Genomic DNA, 21,480 nt, shown 5'->3' with positions numbered 1-21,480 from the left:
ACTAAAATTTTCAATGCAAAAATTACCGTAACTGCAACCCCCTAACGAGGGTTAGTAAAGCCCCTTGATTTTGAATAGTGATCAGGGGTATTGCGATACTCTCATTTTGAAGATCTTCAAAATTTCCATCGATAACGAAATGACAGGTGAAATAGTAGAAGAGTACTCACTACTTAATACCTTTGAAATGTGTCGGATATGAATATTATTCTCGAGATAAATTTCACATTGCTTTTTTCACTATTTTCGATGTTATTTCATTATCGATTAATATTTTGAAGCGAAATTTAGGGTCAGATACTCAGATAGAACTCGATACGGTCTTCAAAATTAATTATTGCAATACATCTCATCCCTTTTCAAAATCTAGAGGTTGTGCTCACCCCTGTTAGGGGGTTGAAGTTACGGGGATGAAAAAAGCGGAAAAATTGTTTCCCCTCGAATCAGAAATTGACAGGTCCGAGCGATTCTCCTTATTTTCATTTTGAATCGGAAAATCGAAGTGTCAAGTTTTCATTGGATCACCCTGTATTTTTGAGCTGACTTAATCCTAATAAATATTGTGATCAAGATATAGAACAAATTTCATACATCTGATAAAAATATATGAATGTCTTTCTATATTTAGCCACTTCTATCAAAAACTCGAACTGCTTTGCTAGTTGTTATGCTAAAGATAGCTCGATATAGTTCCACAAGTTCAATTTCAAGTTATTGCAGCGACAATCGGCATGACATATCGCCATTCTTTAATCTCAAGGGCGCCCTAATACGTTGAAAGTTCTAAAAATGGGCCCATATCGTTAAAAGTTTCGAATAAATAAACGACATTTCCTTTAGTATCATTTTCTTAAATTTCCAGAATAAATGTACCCGAAACCCCTCGTTAATCTGATACTTAAGTTATAGAAAAACATATTTATGGCTGCCATAAAGAACTGGGATGAGGTCTAAAGAACATTTCATAGAGTTTTAAGCTCGGCGTCGTTCCGAGTAAAATGTAATCAAACAAGCGTAGCCCCAATTTCCATGGATATTGGAAGAAAAGGGATAAATTCCACAATAAAGCTGGAAGAATATAATTAGTAATATTTCAAAATGAATTCGAGAGAGGGTGGTTTCTCTGGATCGCATAGCCGCAGACCTATTTCTTTTTAGCCCAGATATAATTGAAACAACTCCGAAGAACTTCGGTATTAAAGCAGTTGGAGAAACGTCTCGAAATTAAATGTTTCTTGTACTGAATATCTCATTCTCTGTTTGTTCACTTGAATGATGCTCCAATTGAAAAATGTCCATAATTGTTCGTTTGAAAATATAACCCGAAAACATTTCTATATGAATAAGTAATAAACATAGATAGAGGGAGCATAAAATGAAATGAAAACATATCAGTGATTTGATATTTAACTCAATTCGCGAGTTTCTCCACATAGATCGAACTTCTTATGACTCATAGTGAATCAACGTTTCATATTAACTCAAAATATTATCAGAAATTCAGAAAACAAACTTCAAGCACGCCAAACGACGTGAAACAATGGATGACACTAGGAGAGCAAAAGTTGTTTAAGCTTTGATTTCAGCAGGTAGGTACAGAAAATGATAAATATTCTGCATACTATACATTGGACAATTAGGAAAATATCGAGTTCCAAATATTCAAATTTCCATATTAAATTGAGAATCACTCAAATAAATATATTTCATTCAAGATAATATACATTCATAATGATATAGTAAAATTGTGGATTTGAAAATAAATCACAATCCGACAAAGTAATCTAACCATATTGGAGACAAGTTAAAATTGCCCATACTCCCTCTATCTATGTTTATTACTCTATGGACATAACCAAAGTGTTTGCGCCATCTGTACATTTAATGATTCAATCAATTGAGCTTTCACACTTCGTTCAAATGAAACCTGCAAAATGTATAAAATTTTCACATGCTTTTTCTCTTCAGATAATATGGTTTTGTTTCATATGCACCATTAGGTGAAAACCAATAATTAATGTAATACACACTTGCAATTTTGCTTCCAAGTAATCACTCGTCCGTATTTTTTTTGAGAAAAACATCCTAATTTGAGTTTGTTCCAGAATATATCTCGTTTATTTATCTCTTCATTTGTAACTTACTTCGGACACAATACTGTGGAAGTAAATCAAGACTTTACTTCTTTCTTCAACATAGTTCATGAGCCAAGTGGCATAAAAAACAGTTTTCAACTTCCCCAGATTTTCAACACAGTCTTCTGCATATTCTGGATTGATTCTCTTCTTGCCAAATAACAATATAGACGCAGACTTGTTAAAGGAAAACTTAAAGTTCAACACTCTAAGATCTACCAACGTGGGTGAGTGCCCACAACTTTCCTTAGTGTTATTTGATTTAAAATTTCAATTGAGCCTCCGATTCAACGACTATAAAATCATTAATGATGTAGAACATAACATTTTAAAAGCAGTAACCGTTCTCAGTCTCAGTTGTTTCGAATAATTCGGTATCTAAAATTCAATCCAATCAATAACGAAATTCTTCCTTTATTGGTATGTGCATATAGATGATATGTTGCTTCAAGAGTATAACTAGAAAATCTTCTTTGACTACGGCATATATCAATAACTTTTACTCGATCATGGTTCTGTGCTGAATACGTATCGCGCACTACGTCCATTTTATATTGTTTAGCGATGAAGCGCACTTCTGGTTGAATGGCTACGTCAACAAACAAAACTGCCACATTTGGAGTGAAGCTTATCCTCAAGTGTATGTCGAAACACCGTTACATCCAGAAAAACTGACTGTTTGGTGCGCTTTATGGGCTGGTGGAATCATTGGTCCGTACTTCTTCAAAAACGATGATGACCTGTGAATTGGCCTCCAAGATCTTGTGATTTAACATCGCTAGACTGTGGGGCTATGTAAAGTCATTGGTCTATGCGGATAAGCCACAAACCCTTGACCATTTGGAATACAACATTCGCCGTGTTATTGCCGATATACGGCCACAAATGTTGGAAAAAGTTATCGAAAATTGGACGTCCAGATTGGACTACATCCGAGCCAGCCGTGGCGGTCATATGCCAGAAATCATATTTAAAATGTAATGCCACAAGATTATCTTGCGGATACATAAAATTCATGTCAATCGAATAATCCATCGTTGTTTTATTACAATTTAAAGTTCTATAGCTCTTAAAGAAACACCCTTATAAACTCATCCCCATTATTGAATATCTTCCAGTAGTTTGGAAAACCCTGCGGGAAAATATCCCATATACCTGTGAAGTTTGTTAGGTCCTTTTCATTTTTTTATGAATATTTCGGTCAACGTTCAAAATTCAACTACATAAGATGATCTATACCAATTCCATTTTGCATCAGTCGAAATATAAAATTAACCTGAAGAAGTAACAGTGTTAGTATAGCAATCGTTGTTTATATTAAATTATCTGTGGAAATCATTTTGTGTTATTTTATTTCATCAGTCCATCTACCTTCACAGCATCAAAAGTTAATAGAAATTCCATCCAATTTTTTACAAAACCTATCTCGGAAATAACATAATCCTCACTCAAAATTCCATCTGAAAATCAAATCACCGTTCTCGACTGGCAAAGAAGACAACAAAATATCTTCAGGCATTTACTTGAGTGCCCGTGCCTAGCATCTTCCAGGAGATTCAATCACCATTGAAATATGGCTGCGAAAGTCTTCGTCAATCCTTTTGAAGTATTTGATAGCTTATGGCTTATCATTACAGTAATGTTATGGTTTCAATTCGATATAATAAGAAGCTCAAGATTCGTTGTCCAGATTTTACTGTACAGGGTACAATGTGTTTGAAATGTACAGGGTGGGTAAAACTCATTGAATTTTTGAAAAATATGCAGGATCCACTCTATTTCTGAAGTGAACATTTTATTTTTTTCGATCTTTTTCCTAGTGGGCTCCTTATATTACCTTCAGACGCGGTATTCGTTTGGACATTCTCAACAAAAGCAAGAATTAAAAGTGCAAAATATTGTAGGGGAGGCAGTGTAATATTTCAACAAGTCATTTCATACCCATTTGTAAACGTTGACAATGAATAAATTAAGTTCTACCTACTTTGTTTTATTCGAAAAATCATATGCATATTCTGTTGCGAGTACGAACCTGGCAGTCTGTTAAGGAAGAATGAGGGATAGGATATACCAATAAGAGTGGCCCTACGAGTAAACCATCCAATTTACTTGGTTTATATTGCTCCGTTTTATATTTTAACGGACTATAGGAGAGTCGGGATAGAAAACATAAACATAAAAACCTTAGAACATTAATGAGAGGAACGGAAATCGCCTTGTAACTGATGCATTTGTTTTGGTTTCTACATTCGTCGCTTCGTGTTTGACAGGACAATATAGCAGTAGCGTAACCTAATTTGATTCATTTCAAAATTATCAATTGATGCTCAAAAATAGTTTACAATGTGATTTGTTTATGAGAATTCTTTCGTGCTTCAAAAAGGTCAATGTTTTTCTCAGTTTAATGATTGAGCTATTCTGAAGTTATGAAAAAGGATATCTGATAAAACATTCAACAATCAAATTCCGCACGCCTATGGATTCAGCTAGCTCGATTGTGATTGGCGACGCTAAAGTTCCATCTCTTTTGTATTCGTGATCAAGCAGAAATGTTTACATTCCGTTCCTTTTATCTATACAGGGTTATTCACCGGGATGGCCTTTTAGACATTTATAGAAAACTAATCATAATTTAATGCTGAAAATTTGTATGTTGGGGTTTGAGACAATGATCTTCATCCCTAAAATATTGTCAGAAAGCTGCTCGACCCTAGGTCGATGGCCATTTGTATAGAAATAAATAACAGTTGCTACTATTTTCAGATTTCTACAATTTCCGGTTATACCCTAAACAGACCACTACTTACCTATCGTAACTTTAGATGTGGAGAAACCACAATTTCTGACTGAGTGGAGTAGTCTGTGACTTCCGGAAAACACAGAAAGAAACTAAGATTCGATGTTAGGATAACTAAATTTGACATTTCATGATTTATAATCAATTTTTCGTTGGGATTGTTGAGAAATACATAAACCAATACAATTTTCAATTACGAATAACTCATTACAATTCTTGAACTGTCAAATTCAGTTATGGAAACATCGAATTTTAGTTTCATTCTGTGATTTTCGGAATTCACAGACTACTCCACACAGTTATAAATTGCGGTTTTTCCTCATTTGAAATTCTTCCTCGATAACTCTTAAAGTATTGATTTTAGGTATAGGGTTTGCTGAAGTAAAACCCATTATTTTTGTACTTGGAATCAAGTGAAATAATAAAAAATATAGGTTCTAATTTGAAAATCTTGAGTTTTGATGAATTTGAGTTGTCCAAGTTCAAGACCATGGCCCCCCCTGAGATTTTGATTGCCTCATTTTTCAGCACAACACCCTCAATATTACTTTCCCAATCCAAAGGGCATGGAAAAAAGGGAAGTAATGGATTCTCAACAATTTTCCGGTTTTCAATGACAATCATGGGCGCCTTATCGTTTTTCAATAATTTTCATTTCACCCCCCCCCCCCTGTGAAAAATTTCTGAGGGCGCCCATGCCCTTCATTCTAAGATAAAAACATATCATGCCATCATCGATATTTTTTGACATAATCTGTGTTCTCATAGTATTGCGTCTTGTGCTTTCAAGATATTCATTTCAGTTTGAATAAGAATCATTCCAATTCATCGATCAAAAAATCAGTCAAATATCCGAAAATAGCACAACTATAAATTTTCACCTGAAATTCTTATTTATCACCATTTCCTGACAATCCCAACCCACTCTGGATACGAAAAGTATTGTTTCGCGAACAGGAAACGCCACCCCCTCCACTCCGTTCGATTTCCCCGATTCGAACCCCGAAAATCTGGAAGTTACAAGGGGGCACGTTCCAGGTTTATATTTTATGGAAACTTCTGATAAATCCCGCCTCGATATCTAGACAGCCGAGGACGTTTCGCGTCACGTCCGCTTATACATCTCGAACTTGTATTGTGAAACTTACATTACCTGCAAAATCGACTGGTTCGGCGATTCCGTAACGTTGCCGGTCTTCTTGAACTTCGTGGGCGATGACAGCCACTCGAACTTCGCTGGTGGCTCAGCCTCCACAAGGCACGTCAGATTGGCGTACCCGTTTAGGTATCCGTACACGTGATCTGCAACACCCTGTGGTGGGATGAATGTTGGTGCATCTACAAAAGAATGACATTATGATTTTATGTGATTATGGCATAAGAAGATTGTGTATTTATAGTTATTATGAGGTGCTGACAAATTTTCAACTCTGGAAAAAGTACCTCCTCGAGCGGGACTCGAACCCACAACCTTCGAGTCACTATGATATGATAATAATAATTCATTGCCATCAAAAAAATTGTAATTACATGGCTCGTCAATAAGAACGTAAATACAAGTATATAACAAACAGATCTAAAATCTATACAAGATAACTAACACTTTAAAATGTAAAAGGATTTTACAATTATATTACATTACCCAGTCAAAAAATTCATTAACATAATAGATTCTTTTCTCAAACAAGAGGTTCCTAATTTTTCGAGTGAAACTTCCATGAGGTAAGTTCTTCAGATTGTCCGGAATGTTATTGTAAAATCTTAAACACCAGAAATTAACTGCGACTTGCGTTGTTTTCAGTCGATGATATTCTACCAACAAATCATTCCTCTTTCGTGTGTTGTATGGGTGACAATCGCCATTTCTCAAGAATTTTTACCTATTGCCATGGACGTATTTCAGACACTCCAATATATATACAGACGTTACGGTAAGTATTCTTTCTCTCTTAAAATATTCTCGACAACTTGTTATCTTTGATATGCCACATAAAATTCTAAGAGCTTCCTTCTGTTTCAGAAGAATTCTACTCAGTCCAGGACTATGTCCCCATAATATAATGCCGTAAGTCGCAATTGAATGAAAATTGGTATAGTAAGTTGTTTTGCAGATGCTTCCTGTGCTGATCTCCTTCATACGTCTAACAGTAAACAGAGCTGTTGATAATTTACCGGTCAAAGTTGTTATGTGGCCATTCCAGCTTAGGTTATCCTGAAAAGTTATCCCCAACAGATTCAAAGATCCCGCTTCGTTGTCACCCAATAAAATCTTCAGCTTTTGTGTCTTTGCCATGTTCACTTTCAGGCCATTGACGACTGCTCCCTCAAGACATCACGGTTTGGTGCAAAATTTAAAATGCTGGTATCGTCGGCGTATAGAGAAATAGCACCAGAGGAAACATTCACTGGTAAGTCGTTGATGTATATCACGAAAAGAAGAGGTCCCAGAATGGAACCTTGTGGTACACCCATCAAATCAATCTCAAATCAATCTTTATTCATCATTATCATAACAAAAATTACAATTAAAATTCACATACATAAATTCAAAACAAAATATTAATACTTCTCTCATCTGAAATACTATTTTTCCATGTAACAATTTGACTCCTGTCTGTCAGATAAGAATTGAACATTCCAAGAGCCATTCCTCTCACTCCATAGTATTCCAATTTCACCAACAATATTTATCGTATAACACAAGGCCTTGCTGAGATACAAGGCCATCACTTCAGATATTTTTTTTTTCCATCTAAGGCCTCCGAAATTCCCACCACAAGCTCAATCAATGTTGTAGTAGTAGATCTTCTAGGTCTAAATCCATGTTGTGAATCACTGATTGCCCCCTGTTTGTCAAGAAACGCAAGCAATCGACTCTTCAATACCTCCTCCAATATCTTCGACATGGCCGGTAAAATGGAGATCGGCCGATAATTGTTACAGTCATTTATGTTTTCTTTATTGTAAATTGGGACTACCCTGGCCACCTTCAATCCAGTGTCCACCCACTGAGCTACCGAGGAAGGTTTCTTTCCAAAATTAACCTTTCAAAACTCTTGCAAACTACATAGTTTGTAAGGGATACTACTAACATTTGATTCTTGGAGGCAATGAATGTCACCTCTCATGAAGATTAATTTGCCTAGAAAAATTTCACGTTCGTGATCCTGCTGAAACCATGTTCTTTGATTATAGCCAGGAAAGTTTTTCAGTTGAGGCAACAAAAATTCATCGAACATCCTCACACGACTCTCACTAGTAAGTGCACTCCCTTTTTCATTTCCAGAAAATGTTGTGCTCACCTCTATTCCCAATCTTTCAGAATTTGGAAGAAGTATTTTCACGAAAAAATGTTGGGATCACCTCTATTTCCAATCTTCCAGAAAGATTTGAAAGAAGTATCTTCAAAAGCCTCTGCAAGGGCACAAGAATACTTCAATTCGAAAATTAATTATATTGTGTCGAAATAATGAAGTTATCTGCTCGGTGAACGAGCACTTTGAATTGAAAAATCCACATTTAAGTATATATTAACTTATACCATCATTTTACAGAGGCTACCGTTGTCAATTACATTTTCGAAACTTTCTTTCAAAAGGGAAAGGTAAATAACCAACATTGTGAGTAACTCCTGACATTTAACGTGATCATCAGAAATGAAGGTTAATAGCAAACTTGAAAATAATTAATGCCAATAGGTCACCGTGCCAGGTGTAATCCATCCCCTTAGTCAGGTGTAAATTACTCCCAACATTAGGTGTAAATATTAGCAACAGACCTAATCTGATGAATGAATTATGATGGAAGGTTATGCACTGCTATGAGGAGGTGATCCTTCTTTTTGAGCATCAAAATGTTTTGCATCTCATTCATATAAGTAATTGCTTTGTTTAATTCAGGAAATTTTCCAGAACCTTGCATAGAGGTATGGGGGAATTTTAAGGGTGTTATGAACTCCTTTTAGTTGACACTGTTTCATTTTGAATTGTTTTGTAATAAATATCTTTTTCATTGTCGCCGACTTTAGGCTATCAGCAAGAGAAAACTGCTCTTGCAGTTAGATTTCTCACTCGCCGGTAAACGGAACCTCATCATGCTCTTGCTGTTGAGATTTGTTTTGAAAATTTTCTTATTCTCCCAATGCACTCAGTCGTCCTTCATTCTTTTAGGGTTGATTCATAGGTTTTGTTTCATTCCAAGGTAATTGTTAAGATATTTCGATTACATTACTTTTATCTATTGTTATCATTATTATATCAGAAGTATTCTGCAATTTTTTTGAATAATTCAAAACTACAAAGATATATCAAAAGTTTATTTCAATGTTTTGAGCTTAAAACTCACTATAATTCCATGCAAAAACAGATCCATTTTGAAGCCGATTTGGAATTTAATGGATGTTATTCCAATGTTCAAATGAACAAATTGAAAGGATCGGAATAAATATTGACATATTGATAGTCGAATATGATGACGCGAAAGGCATTTGCGTCTGTTTGCTCAACCACATAGTTAGGCACCAACAGATATTTTGTGATATTCGGACAGCAGAGGAATTGATAGAATTCATATAGTTTTCCATGAAATATTCTTAGCCTTGACAAATTATTCACTTATTTTCGGATCTAGGATAATAGGATGGATAATATGCCCAATATTTGAAGTGTACGAAAAATTCAATTAATATAAATAGTCAGTGTGTTGAAGCTTGGACCCTCACTGACGCACTGCTTAAAAGACTGGAAGCATTCGAAATGTGGACTTATCGCAGAATTCTTCGAATATCATGGATAGATCACATCACTAATGAAGAAGTATTGAGAAGAATGAAAAAGAACAAGGAAGTTGTGTTCACCATCAAACAACGAAAGCTTCAATACTTCGGACACGTCATGAGGAACAGCAAATACCAAGTACTGCAGTTGATAATACAGGGAAAAGTGGAAGGCAGAAGGGGACCGGGTAGAAGAAGACATTCATGGTTGCACAATCTCAGGAAGTGGTTTGGCCAGACATCCATACAACTTTTTAGAAACGCAGCGAACAAGATAAAACTTGCCATGTTGATTGCCAACGTCCGGAACGGATAGGGCACGCCAAGAAGAAGAAGTGTGTGAGGCCCGAGGTGAGGCCTTCACTTGATAAATAATAAAATGGTTTATTCTGTAAGCTACAGGGTATAAACATTTAGTCACAGAGGCGTGAGCCTGTACGTGACTTCTAAATAAACAAAATATAATGCAGTAGCCAGTATTCAAATAAATTCACAAATCAAGATCAAATTCTTTTAACATATTTCAATAAAAATATAAAAATCAACAAAAACTCAATATCACAGTAATGATCATAGATAAGTGCCCATTCTATACATACAATTATATACATATACTCGTACATATATTATATCATAAACTCAGGGGCGCACTCATTCGGTCATGTCCACTATCAGCTACTCGGTCATCAAACAACACTGCATCAAAAAGCTCATTCTCTATTTCAAGTTACATCAATATACTTATATGGAGGAAGGTTGAATCCAGTAAGTAATTTATTCATTTCTCTTCTAGCAAAAATCAGTGAAAAATGGTGAGCGTTATTGGGGATTTATTATTGAATTAAAATATCTTCTGCCCTTGTCAATTACCCAATTTTTCAATCTTTTTCTCTTCTTAATGAGTGTTGTGATGTTCTTCAATTCTTTTGGAACAGCGGCATATATTCTTGGGGCCAGATAGGCAAAGCATCTTTGGCCTATACGTTTTCCTGCTCTTGGAGTAAGGTATTGATTCGTCTTGTTCCGTGTTTCATATTCACACTTAGTTAATTGGAGTTGAATCTTCTTTTCACTTATACCATTTAAAATCTGCTGTACAAATAATTGGTGGGGATTCATGACCCTGGAAACAGTAAACAATTCATCTGATGGATACAGAAGAGGCTTTCCGTAGATAATTCGTAGCAACCATTTCTGGATCACCTCAACCCTCCTCATATGACAACTATACGCTCCACCCCAACCTATTATCCCATATGCCATTTGGGATTGACATAAAGCTGAGTATACCATCATCAAGCTTTTTGTATCCAAGTACTTCCTAAGATATCTAAACTTGGTAAGTAAACATCTCAGTTTGATCACCAAGATATCTATATGCTTGTCCCATTTTAGATGTCGATCAATTGTAACTCCTAGATATTTTATATATTCAGTTTCGGGAATTGATGTTTCGTTGTCAACGTCCAAATTGCCCATATGTGGAAGTCCTGATTGATAAGCAACAAATGGTAAATATTTTGTTTTCTGCAAATTTATTGTTAATTTATTCTCTCTGAACCATTGCTTTATAATTGAAAGATCTCCCTCTGCTTCTTTTTTCAGTTTTTTCCAAGTACTATCTTCGTACATTATGACAGTGTCATCTGCGAAACTGATAATTTCTCCTTTTCTTTTCATTAGTAATAAGCTGTTCATGTATATAATGAACAAAATTGGTCCCAATACTGTCCCCTGTGGAACCCCATATTCAACAGCTTTCCCTTTACTCGTATGTTCATCTATCTTCACAAATTGGGTCCTATCTGATAAATAGCTTTCCATTAATTTGAGTGCTTTGCCCCGAAAGCCATTGAGGTAAAGTTTTCGCAATAGTTTTTTGTGCGATACGGTGTCGAAGGCCTTTGCAAGGTCGATAAATACGCACAGACCTACCTTGTTTCCATCCAACCATTGGTAAATTTTCTCCACTACATTTTTTATTGCATCCTGTGTAGATTTGCCCTTCCTGAAGCCGTATTGATTATCAGATAAAATTTTATTCTTCTCCAAAAAATTAACAATACGCACCTTTAATAATTTTTCCACTATTTTAGACAAATTAGATGTTAAGCAGATTGGTCTATAATTTGATAAAGAGGTTTTATCTCCCGACTTGAACAATGGCTTGATCACACCCACCTTGAAAATGTTCGGAAATTCAGCCGTCTCAAAACACAGATTTGCAAGCAACATTATTGGTTCTATTATTTCATCTTGAATATTTTTTATAAGTTCATTTCTGATACCGTCATTTCCCGGAGCTCCACCATTTTTTAATTCCCTTATCATTCCTCTCACTTCATCTTCAGAAGTTGGAAACAGAAAAAGTGTATTATCACAACAACGTTCTCCCTCCTCTTTTTCTGGAACTTCATCTATGTTTTCCGCCAGTCGTTTTCCTATTTCACTGAAAAAATTCCCGAATTCCTCCACCATTTCTTTTTTTGATGTTAGTAACTGTCCATCAGAACTTATAACCGAATTTATTTCTGTTTTAGGCCTAGTTCTTCCGCAGAGTTCATCGACATACAACCAGAGAGATCTTGTCTTTGAAGTGTTCTCTGTTACAAAGCTATTCATATGATCTTTTTTTGCAGTTTTAATTAACTTTTGTAATACATTTCGATATCTTGCATATTGCATCTTCAATCTTCCATTAAGTGGGTCATTAATAGTTTTCTTGTATAAGCTATTCTTGACATTTATGGCTTTCAAAAGGCCTGGTGTAATCCAGTCCTTCTTACCTGATTTTTTACATGATAATCTAACAGTTGTTGTGTTCTTTTCTATATAATAAGTTAATGAGTGGAGGAATTCTTCTGCAAAAGAGCTTACACTTTTATTTTTAATCATATTACCCCAATTTATCTTTCCAAGATCTTTCTTCAATTTGCCATAATCAACATAGCTCTTACATTTATGAGCCTTTTCCCTTTGTATTTTTTCAATATCCAGGCACAACAATACCGCATAGTGATCGGTAACATCTGAACGAAGGATGTGAATGATGATGTGAATTCATCATACATAAAATAAAACAGAGTGATTTCCACTGATATCTTTCGAGATCAATGTGTTTCATTTTGATGAATGTAAATAATATTAATTTTTTCGGCAACCGTCCGGAAAGTGCTCACTTCCCGGACGCTTTTTCTCTGAGAAAGTAGCATTTCCAGGCCTAGTCCGGAAAGTACGTACTTCCCGGACTAGGCCGGAAAAGAATCATAGAATCCATAGCAACCGAGATAACGGCTGACAGTTCATATGAAATTAGTTGTCAAAAATTTGCATGTTTTTTGGTCGCAATCGCAATAAAATATGGAAAGCAGCAGCGATAGTGTTATTTTACATGGTTGCCGAAAAAATATTGTACGCAACACGCCCGAAAATGGTTTTTTTGGACTCACAGACTTCGAGGACTCGCTTACGCTCGTCCTGGAATTTTGTCTATTCGTCCAAAAAAACCCTATTTTCCGGACTTGTTACGTAAATTACTATTATTATGAGAAAATTGGAATAATTGACCCACTCAATAATAATACCAAATCATTCATTCAATGTTTCAATGGAATGCCATATTCAAGCCTCCACTGTTAATTCAAAATCTCTCATCGACCTATCCAACTGAAAAATTATAAACGGAAAACTCGAATTGCGATTTAATAGAAAACTGTTACACCAACCACTACGAATTCAGCACTTCAAAATTGAAGTTTCTGAACTACCCGACGTGTTGCAATACAAAAACACTCATGAGTTTTCATACCAAACTCTACAACTTTCATTCCATAATTAGGCTGAGGGGTTTAAACTTCCGCAGCGTCCGGCCTGACGCTGAAAACGATTGCTAATCCCTTGTTGCCGGATTTACACATAGTTTGAAAGTAGGGCTCGATTTGAAGAATCAGGCTGTGACTAGTCTGATATTTTATATACTGATTAACTATAGCCCATTGGACAGGTTATACTGATTTGAAGTAGTTGTCAGAAGTCGTGACCAATCTGAAGTCCATCCTGTCATGAGCAGCGTTGCATAACCTCCTAGCAGCTGAATTCGGACGATACTGTTCTAATCTCAATCGCCAAATCCGACAATGTGCATGAGAGCATTGGCTATCACTTCATGAGGATTTAAAACTGATTCTTTGATCAAAGAGTAACCGGTACTGGACATTCACAGCGTATGAGTAGAGCTGCTTCCATATCAGATTTGCAGTGTCCACAAATTTTGTCAGTCGACAAGTTCATGTGGTACACAAGGTACTCATACCGACAGTCAGCAGTCAAACAATAATCTGAAGCTCAGCTAGTGGCAAATACATAAGTCTCTTCATGTGGAACGTAGAAATTCCATAATTGATTCTACTGGCGTCTGGAGATATTCCTCCAGAGGTATATCTCAATCGTGTGGTATATCACAAGAATTCTGTCCTGGAGTATTTTTTTCATTCCTATAGAATGATTTAGGTTATTCGAGTATTACCTTTGATACTCTGCAATATCACCAGCTTGTTTGTTGCCTTCAATAACATTGTGCCTGGAATCGATGCCAAAGTACATAGGCGTTCTACTCTGCTACAAGGCGATTAAAAAATTCTTTCCGTCTTCGTCTTCCAAGCAGCTGTTCACAAGCAAATAAACGCCGTTCAACATATCATTTTTTTTCTGTCCTTAAATGAGTTTAAAAGAAAATTGTATTATCTGGTAGAAAATTGATATTGATTTTTTTTTGTCTGTCGACGGTGATTCCGTTAGTTATCATTATTTGGTAATTTTTTCATGTTACTTACACCTGTAATTGGGCATGTGCCTGTTGGATGTAATACATTTGAATAAATAAATAAAATAAAATAAATAAAAAAATCAAATAAATATCTCGGCTTCAACTCGTACGGCACTCAATTTCCTTGTTTCTGAATCATTCCCATGACTTTCAGGTATTTTGAAATGGCTTGTTGCGTCACTCCCAATGATCCTGCCAATTCTTGTTGCGTTTGATACGAGTCTTGATCAAGTAATTCCTCCAATTCTGCATTTTCAAAAACCTTCTCTCTTCCACCGCCATTCTGGACGTCAAAATCACTGTTCTTCAGGCGTTGAAACTACTCTCGGCAAGTTTTTTAGTGTAACCATAAAAATTTGAGAGCATTCGATGAGCTTCAGCCGCAGATTTCTCCATATTGAAGCAGAAAATTAAAACCTTTCGCGATTGACGAGAATTTGGCATGTTTAATCGAGATTAACTTCATGATGCAGACACAAATCGAATAATATTTAATGGCGTTATGTTAACAAATACCTAAGCTTAATGTATGACATCTACGATATATTTATTTCGACTAACACTTACCGCTACAGCCATGTATTATATTGCGTCAATGTAGAAATCAATGATTTATCAATACACCCTGTTAGATTCTGCCATAAGAATTTACTTTTTTCCGTCTGCATGTCCAATAAAACTGGATCCTGTTTATAGGACTCTCTTTCTTGAAATAATCCGAGGAATCTGTCGTTTTTGTTTGAAATGTCAATTAAGGAAGACCCTGTACTTATAATTGCAATTTTTCATTTTCTTATCTTATTATCAAGGTATTAGTAGATAATTTCTCTAATTCTGTGGTTATTCCGTTCATTCTTCCACATCTTGTAGAACAAAATCGTGCGAGAATATATCAGAAACGCACAGTTTTCATGGTTATATTTTATTATTCTATGTTGGTACTCCGAACTTTCCGCCATGGCTTTATCTGTCAATTCATCAATTTGCCTTAAAGAAATCAGTTCTGCCAACCAACATTTTTCAATGCAAAAATGACTAAAATATATTTATGGAAATATTTCATTAATTTCAATGAAAATGCAATGAATTAGAGAAAATAATGTATAATACACGTAGAGAAGGCTCATTCTACCACTCGTTCATTCATAAACTCGCCACTTCGTGGCTCGTTTTTGAATTTTGAACTCGTGGAAGAATATGAATGCCTTCTGCACTTGTATTATGAATAACTATTCTGACATTCGTGGAAAACATTCTTCCAGCAAAATTTACGGGTAAAACTACAGATAGCTTGGATAATCTGGCAACGCCGCGCAACTCTAATCCACTTCCAACTCCGCCAAACAGCGCGGCTCAGAAGACCTCGGCCACGTCTCGAGATTTTCCTATTCAAATTAATCTACGGTAATTCTTAAGTGTCATTTCGCGTTTCGTTTTAAATTGGCCGAATAAATCCGGACTGTTTATTCATTCAACATTCCGATATAACCGGAGCTCTGGAATGATTAATTCCGGCTGGGCGTCCGCCAACCGGGCAATTTACATCTCTTCAAACTCGAAAACAATGCCCATCGCGATTTTAATTATACTTCTGGATGCTCCCCCCTTCCATTTCTCACCTCCCCTCTTCCCCGATTGGGCCAAAACCATGCATCATCAATCATTTTTTTATGTATCATTACAGTATTTCTTTCTACTTCGCCACTGGCGCATTTGCATTTTCATAATGGCTGCAGCTGTAACAAATGTAGGACTTAAATGTTTTTCTTTCGGTCTAAAACTTCGTATTGAAACGAAAATCAACTATTCTACGGTAGTTTATTCCGTTCATGAAGAGAAAATAGCTCGGTTAGTTTCCATTCATTCATGGAGTACCACATGGTACGGTTATAGGACCTATATAATTCTTTCTGTTTTTATTTCTGAAGTTGTCATCTAGTTATTTGTAAATCTCCTTCATTGTAGACGTTTTTCTGGAGGTCTCTTCATTTCTGAATAATTTCTATATCCATATTTCGAAATATTTTTTATATCGGCGTCCACCAACCAGGAATTTACATCTCTTCTAACTCGAAAACAATGCCCATCGCGATTTTAATTATACTTCTGGATGCTCCCCCCTTCCATTTCTCACCTCCCCTCTTCCCCGATTGGGCCAAAACCATGCATCATCAATCATTTTTTTATGTATCATTACAGTATTTCTTTCTACTTCGCCACTGGCGCATTTGCATTTTCATAATGGCTGCAGCTGTAACAAATGTAGGGCTTAAATGTTTTTCTTTCGGTGTAAAACTTCGTATTGAAACAAAAATCAACTATTCCACGATAGTTCATTCCGTTTATGAAGAAAAAACCGCTCGGTTAGTTTCCATTCATTCATGGAGTACCACATGGTACGGTTATAGGAACTTTATTATTCGTTCTGTCCATATCTCTGAGGTTGTAATCAGGTAATTTGTAAATTTCCTTCAATGTAGACGTTTTTCTGGAAGTATCTTCTTTTTTGATTACTTTCTTTATCCATATCTTGAAATAATTTTCAATTTCTAATGGCTGCAGCTGTAACATGTTTATCTTTCGCTCTAAAGCTTCATGTTGAAACGAAAGTCAGCTATTCCACGGTAGTTTGTTCCGTTTATGAAGAGAAAATAGCTCAGTTAAGAGTACCACATGGTATGGTTATAGGGCCTCTATTATTTGTTCTGTGCTTATTTCTGGTTATTTAGTTCTGGAAGTTTAAGTCAACTATTTTTCTTTTTCTGTTCCATATTGTTTTTTGTGATCGGACCAGACGATTCTTAAAGAATAAGTCTTAGAAATAGAAGACACTTGTGCAAACTGGACATACAAAAATTGCAACAATCCCTAAAAGCAGGCTTCTCAAATGATTAAATCCCGGTACTTTCTTGACACAATTGAAGGAATGAATTATCCAGTTGGCAAAACAAGAAATTAAATGAGCAGACACCATATTGTGCTCATTCATATAACTGCCAGAGGTAACTGGGGTTTTTTCCATTTAACACGAGCAGTGATGCCAGCGGCGTATTTCGTTTTCCGTGTCTAGTAGTAAGCCACAGTTCCGTCCCTCTATGTTTGCGGTTTTGTAGGATTTACAATGCAGTTTCTAGTTGGATGACAATATCTCACAATTTCAAAGGGAGGAAATATAATTCATAAGCTAGACAAAGTGATGAACTGAAAAAAACATTGTTTTGATGGTACAGCAGCAATTCATTCTTATTGAGTATTGTGTTTTGCGCTTCGCATTTTTTCTGTAGATGTTGGAAAACCTTTTATTTCCTTACCTGATAATCTTGAAAATTATTTTTTTTATCAAACGAATTGAATGAAAATAAAATGAAATATTAGGTGTAGGTACAACTTTGCTTCCGCCGTTTTGCAATAGATGGCTGTAGAGGTGAGTGGTAGTCGAAATGAATAGATCGTGGATGATATACAATAAGCTAAGGTATTTGTAAACATAACGCCATCGAAATATTAGTCGATTTGTGTCTGAATCATAAAGTTATTCTTGACTAAACATGTCAGCTTACGAGCAAAATTCTCGTCATTTGCGGGAGGTTTTAATTTTCTGCTAAAATATACAACAATTAGCGACTGAGGCTCATCAAATGCTCTCAAATACCTATGGTGAGGCCACTTTTAGTGAAAGAACATGCCAAGACTGGTTTCAACGCTTCAAGAACAGTGCTTCTGACGCCGAAGACCAGCATGGCGGTGGAAGAGAGCGGGTTTTCGAAGATGCAGAATTGGAGGCATTACTTGATAAAGACTCGTGTCAAACGCAAGAAGAATTGTAAGGATTTTTGGGAGTGACGCAACAAGCTATCTCAAAACGCCTGAAAGTCGTGGAAATGATTCAGAAACAAGGAAATTGGGTGCCGGGCGAGTTGAAGCCGAAAGATACTGAACGGCGTTTGTTTGCTTGAGAACAGACGGAAGGGAAGTCGGAAGTAAAAAGCTTTTGGGGGAGAGTTAAAATAATGCATCCGCTATAATCGCCCTCACTTATTGTTCCTAATTTTCGTGCTACTCAAATATGGACATACCTTTAACATTAAAGAAATATTTAAAGATTATTCAAATAAAACAAGTTTATTAAATCAAATTAGTAGTCATCTAAATGTTTCATTTGAACTTAGGCGATTAGGAAAGGAAACATTATATGAAAAATATTCAGTATTTCATAAAAATTTCAAAAGGCGAAGAATATACAAGATGGTCCATTTGAAATAATAATGTTCTTTATTATTCCGAATAAACGGAAGATCTGACAACAAGGTTAGTAGGGAGATTTTGAGAGAATGTCATTCCTGCTTCAGTTCCATGCTTGTAGACCACAAAATACAATTTGAACCTGGTTCCTAACATCACGTCAAGATTTCCCCATCATTTCCTTTCAAATAATTCGAAACATACTGAAAATTTTTAAAAGCTTCGGTGAATTGTGGCTAGCTGAGCACGAAGAAGGAAATACGCATACTGGCAGCGAAAGTAGCAATTATTGCGGAGTTGATAATGCCAACAATGCCATTGAAGGGCTAAGGCGAAAAGCCATTCAAACTTGCGTTCATTGCAAAAACTCGACAGCATGGGAAACATGAATGCTATAACTGAATGAAAGTGGCCATTATGGGAGGGTTGAAATGGTGAAGAGGATTCAGAAAATTGTGCTTTTATTCGAGCAATGAGAGCGTTGTAGATGGGATCGATATTTTACACTGGTAAAGAATTGAAGACATGTGGAGAATAGTGTTGCTCGAGACACTTTTTTCAAGTGAGGTTATGCCGTTGATTCATCATAAAAAATTCGTAATAATTGAACATTTTGTGAAATTTTGCATCAATGATTTGATAACAATAAATATGAACTGTTTTAATTTCCACAGATTTTATATTTTTTGTATCATATTCAATATAAATTTCCATCAAGTAAGGACTGAGTCTATTGAATATTCTCAACAATGCCAACTTTCTCGGATTTCAGATCTCAAAATACGTTAATCCAGTATTTCCCAACAAACTTTACCAGACTGTTTTAGGTCCGGAAAAGTTTCTTTTCCTGCCTTGACTATAAAGAATAGAACTCTCGTCTGTATTGTAAACAACTAGAAGGCGCTGTTTAAATTTTTTTTTTTTTGGTGAAACATAGATAGTTAAGCAAGGAGTAAATGATTGAATTTGGAGGGAAAAATCGCGAAGGTTTTTTTCATTTAAACAGTACCGGACAGTAGGCTTTATGACATGGAGTGCTATTTCACACGCAAGTAAGTCACTTTTAGTCTTTATTAGAGGTTACATGACAGCGCTGCGTTACCTTCAAGGAATAGTGGAGCCATATGTTCTCCCTTACCTCAACCGGCTCGAGAATCCAATATGTCAGCAAGATAATGCCCGACCTCATGTTGCCAGAGTTAGTTTAAACTTTTTCGAAGTGACCCATGTGAATGTTTTGCCATGGCCGCCCATATCACCCATAGAGCATATTTGGGACATCATGGATATAAGACTTTGAAATTTACCCTAGCCCCCACGGACGTTGGCAGATCTGAGCCATGGGATAGTATCCCTCAAGAAGAAATAGACCATCTCATTGCATCAATGCCGAGACGTGTTGGGGAGTTTAGCGGTGGACAAACACATTAATAACAAATTTATTGAAAAGAATTGTAAACCCTTTGTTTCCTTCTCCAAATTTCAATCATTTACTCCTTGCGATGCTATGTATGTTTTACCAGAAAAAATTTTAAATTTAAACAGCTACTTCTGGGTATTGCAGTTTCTTTCTCAGTCAGTATAGAATTAAATTGAAATTGTCAAACAATAAACAGCTATTCATTAATTCTTGTTTTCATTACAGATTCCGAACTTGATCCTCCAGTTGATTGTTCGTTCAACTCTCAATTAATAGTTGATATGGCAACTAATACCACATTAGTTGCCATATCAGTTATTAATTAATAGATGGATTGATATCTAATGAAGGCCATAAGCAAGTTATTCCTTTCACATCTTTGTCAGTTAGTATAGTAACCATGAAGAATTAAATTGAAATTGTCAAACAGTCAAAATTTATCTGCTCATAAAGCAATAAACAGCTATTCATTAATTCTTGTTTTCATTACAGATTCCGAACTTGATCCTCCAGTTGATTGTTCGTTCAACTCTCAATTAAAGGTATATTTTAATGCTGTAATTTTAGCGTTACTATAGCGACGCCCCAACTAAATATCATGCAAAAGGGATAGTTGACAGTATTGAATTTGGCAAGTCAAAGCTGCCTCGATTTTGATATATCAATATGTGGGCTTAGTTGCCATAACAGTTATTAATTGATAGATGGATTGATATCTCATGAAGGCCATAAGCAAGTAATTTCTTTCACATCGATCAGATCGAGTGGAGGCAACATATCAAATTCCGAACAATTGTGGAAGCAGGATGTAGGTCATGCCCAACATTGCAGGAATGTTCGTCGATTTTCGCAGGATATGTCGATGCTAATTTCCCAATATACCTACTCTTCAGCTGAAAGGATCCCACTTCGATCAGGATCACCGGAGACAAAACGGATCCTGTTTCGCTCGAAGGGGAGATGAGTCCCGACGAAAAATTACGTGACCGAAATTCCTGTCGTAAAATTCCAGAGGAAACGTCACTGATAGCTTTATTAACAGTTTGCCCTATTAATAGTTCATACTAGCTGCAGCTGCATAAGAGTTGCTAATGAGAGCAGGAAAAGAAAGATATTCGATCATATCTTATTATTTCTCCCAATTCGTCAGACAATCAATGATCTCTTAAAAAATAATCATCTCTTCAAGTATCATGGTTCAAATTTTGTACCTGAACCTTTCAGCCCACACCAAGGAGATCGTCGCTACCTGACCCTGTCGACTTTACCAAACTTCCGAACCAGAAT

General features: G+C 35.9%; 1 protein-coding gene across 1 annotated transcript in view; it reads right to left on the bottom strand.

Annotated features, from left to right (window-relative positions):
* The window catches only part of LOC123684931 (neural cell adhesion molecule 2-like), a 174,864-nt gene that overhangs the window by 15,843 nt on the left and 137,541 nt on the right, over positions 1 to 21,480 (bottom strand). Inside the window, exon 6 of the mRNA XM_045624457.1 lies at positions 6,086 to 6,270. Coding sequence (XP_045480413.1) covers positions 6,086 to 6,270 — 185 coding nt within the window. The remainder of the gene's footprint in view (positions 1 to 6,085; positions 6,271 to 21,480) is intronic.

Source organism: Harmonia axyridis, chromosome 7 (genome assembly GCF_914767665.1).
Source record: "Harmonia axyridis chromosome 7, icHarAxyr1.1, whole genome shotgun sequence".
Classification (NCBI taxonomy): domain Eukaryota; kingdom Metazoa; phylum Arthropoda; class Insecta; order Coleoptera; family Coccinellidae; genus Harmonia; species Harmonia axyridis.
The sequence above is the reverse complement of the archived record's forward strand: the minus strand, read 5'-3'. Positions and strand labels throughout refer to the sequence as shown.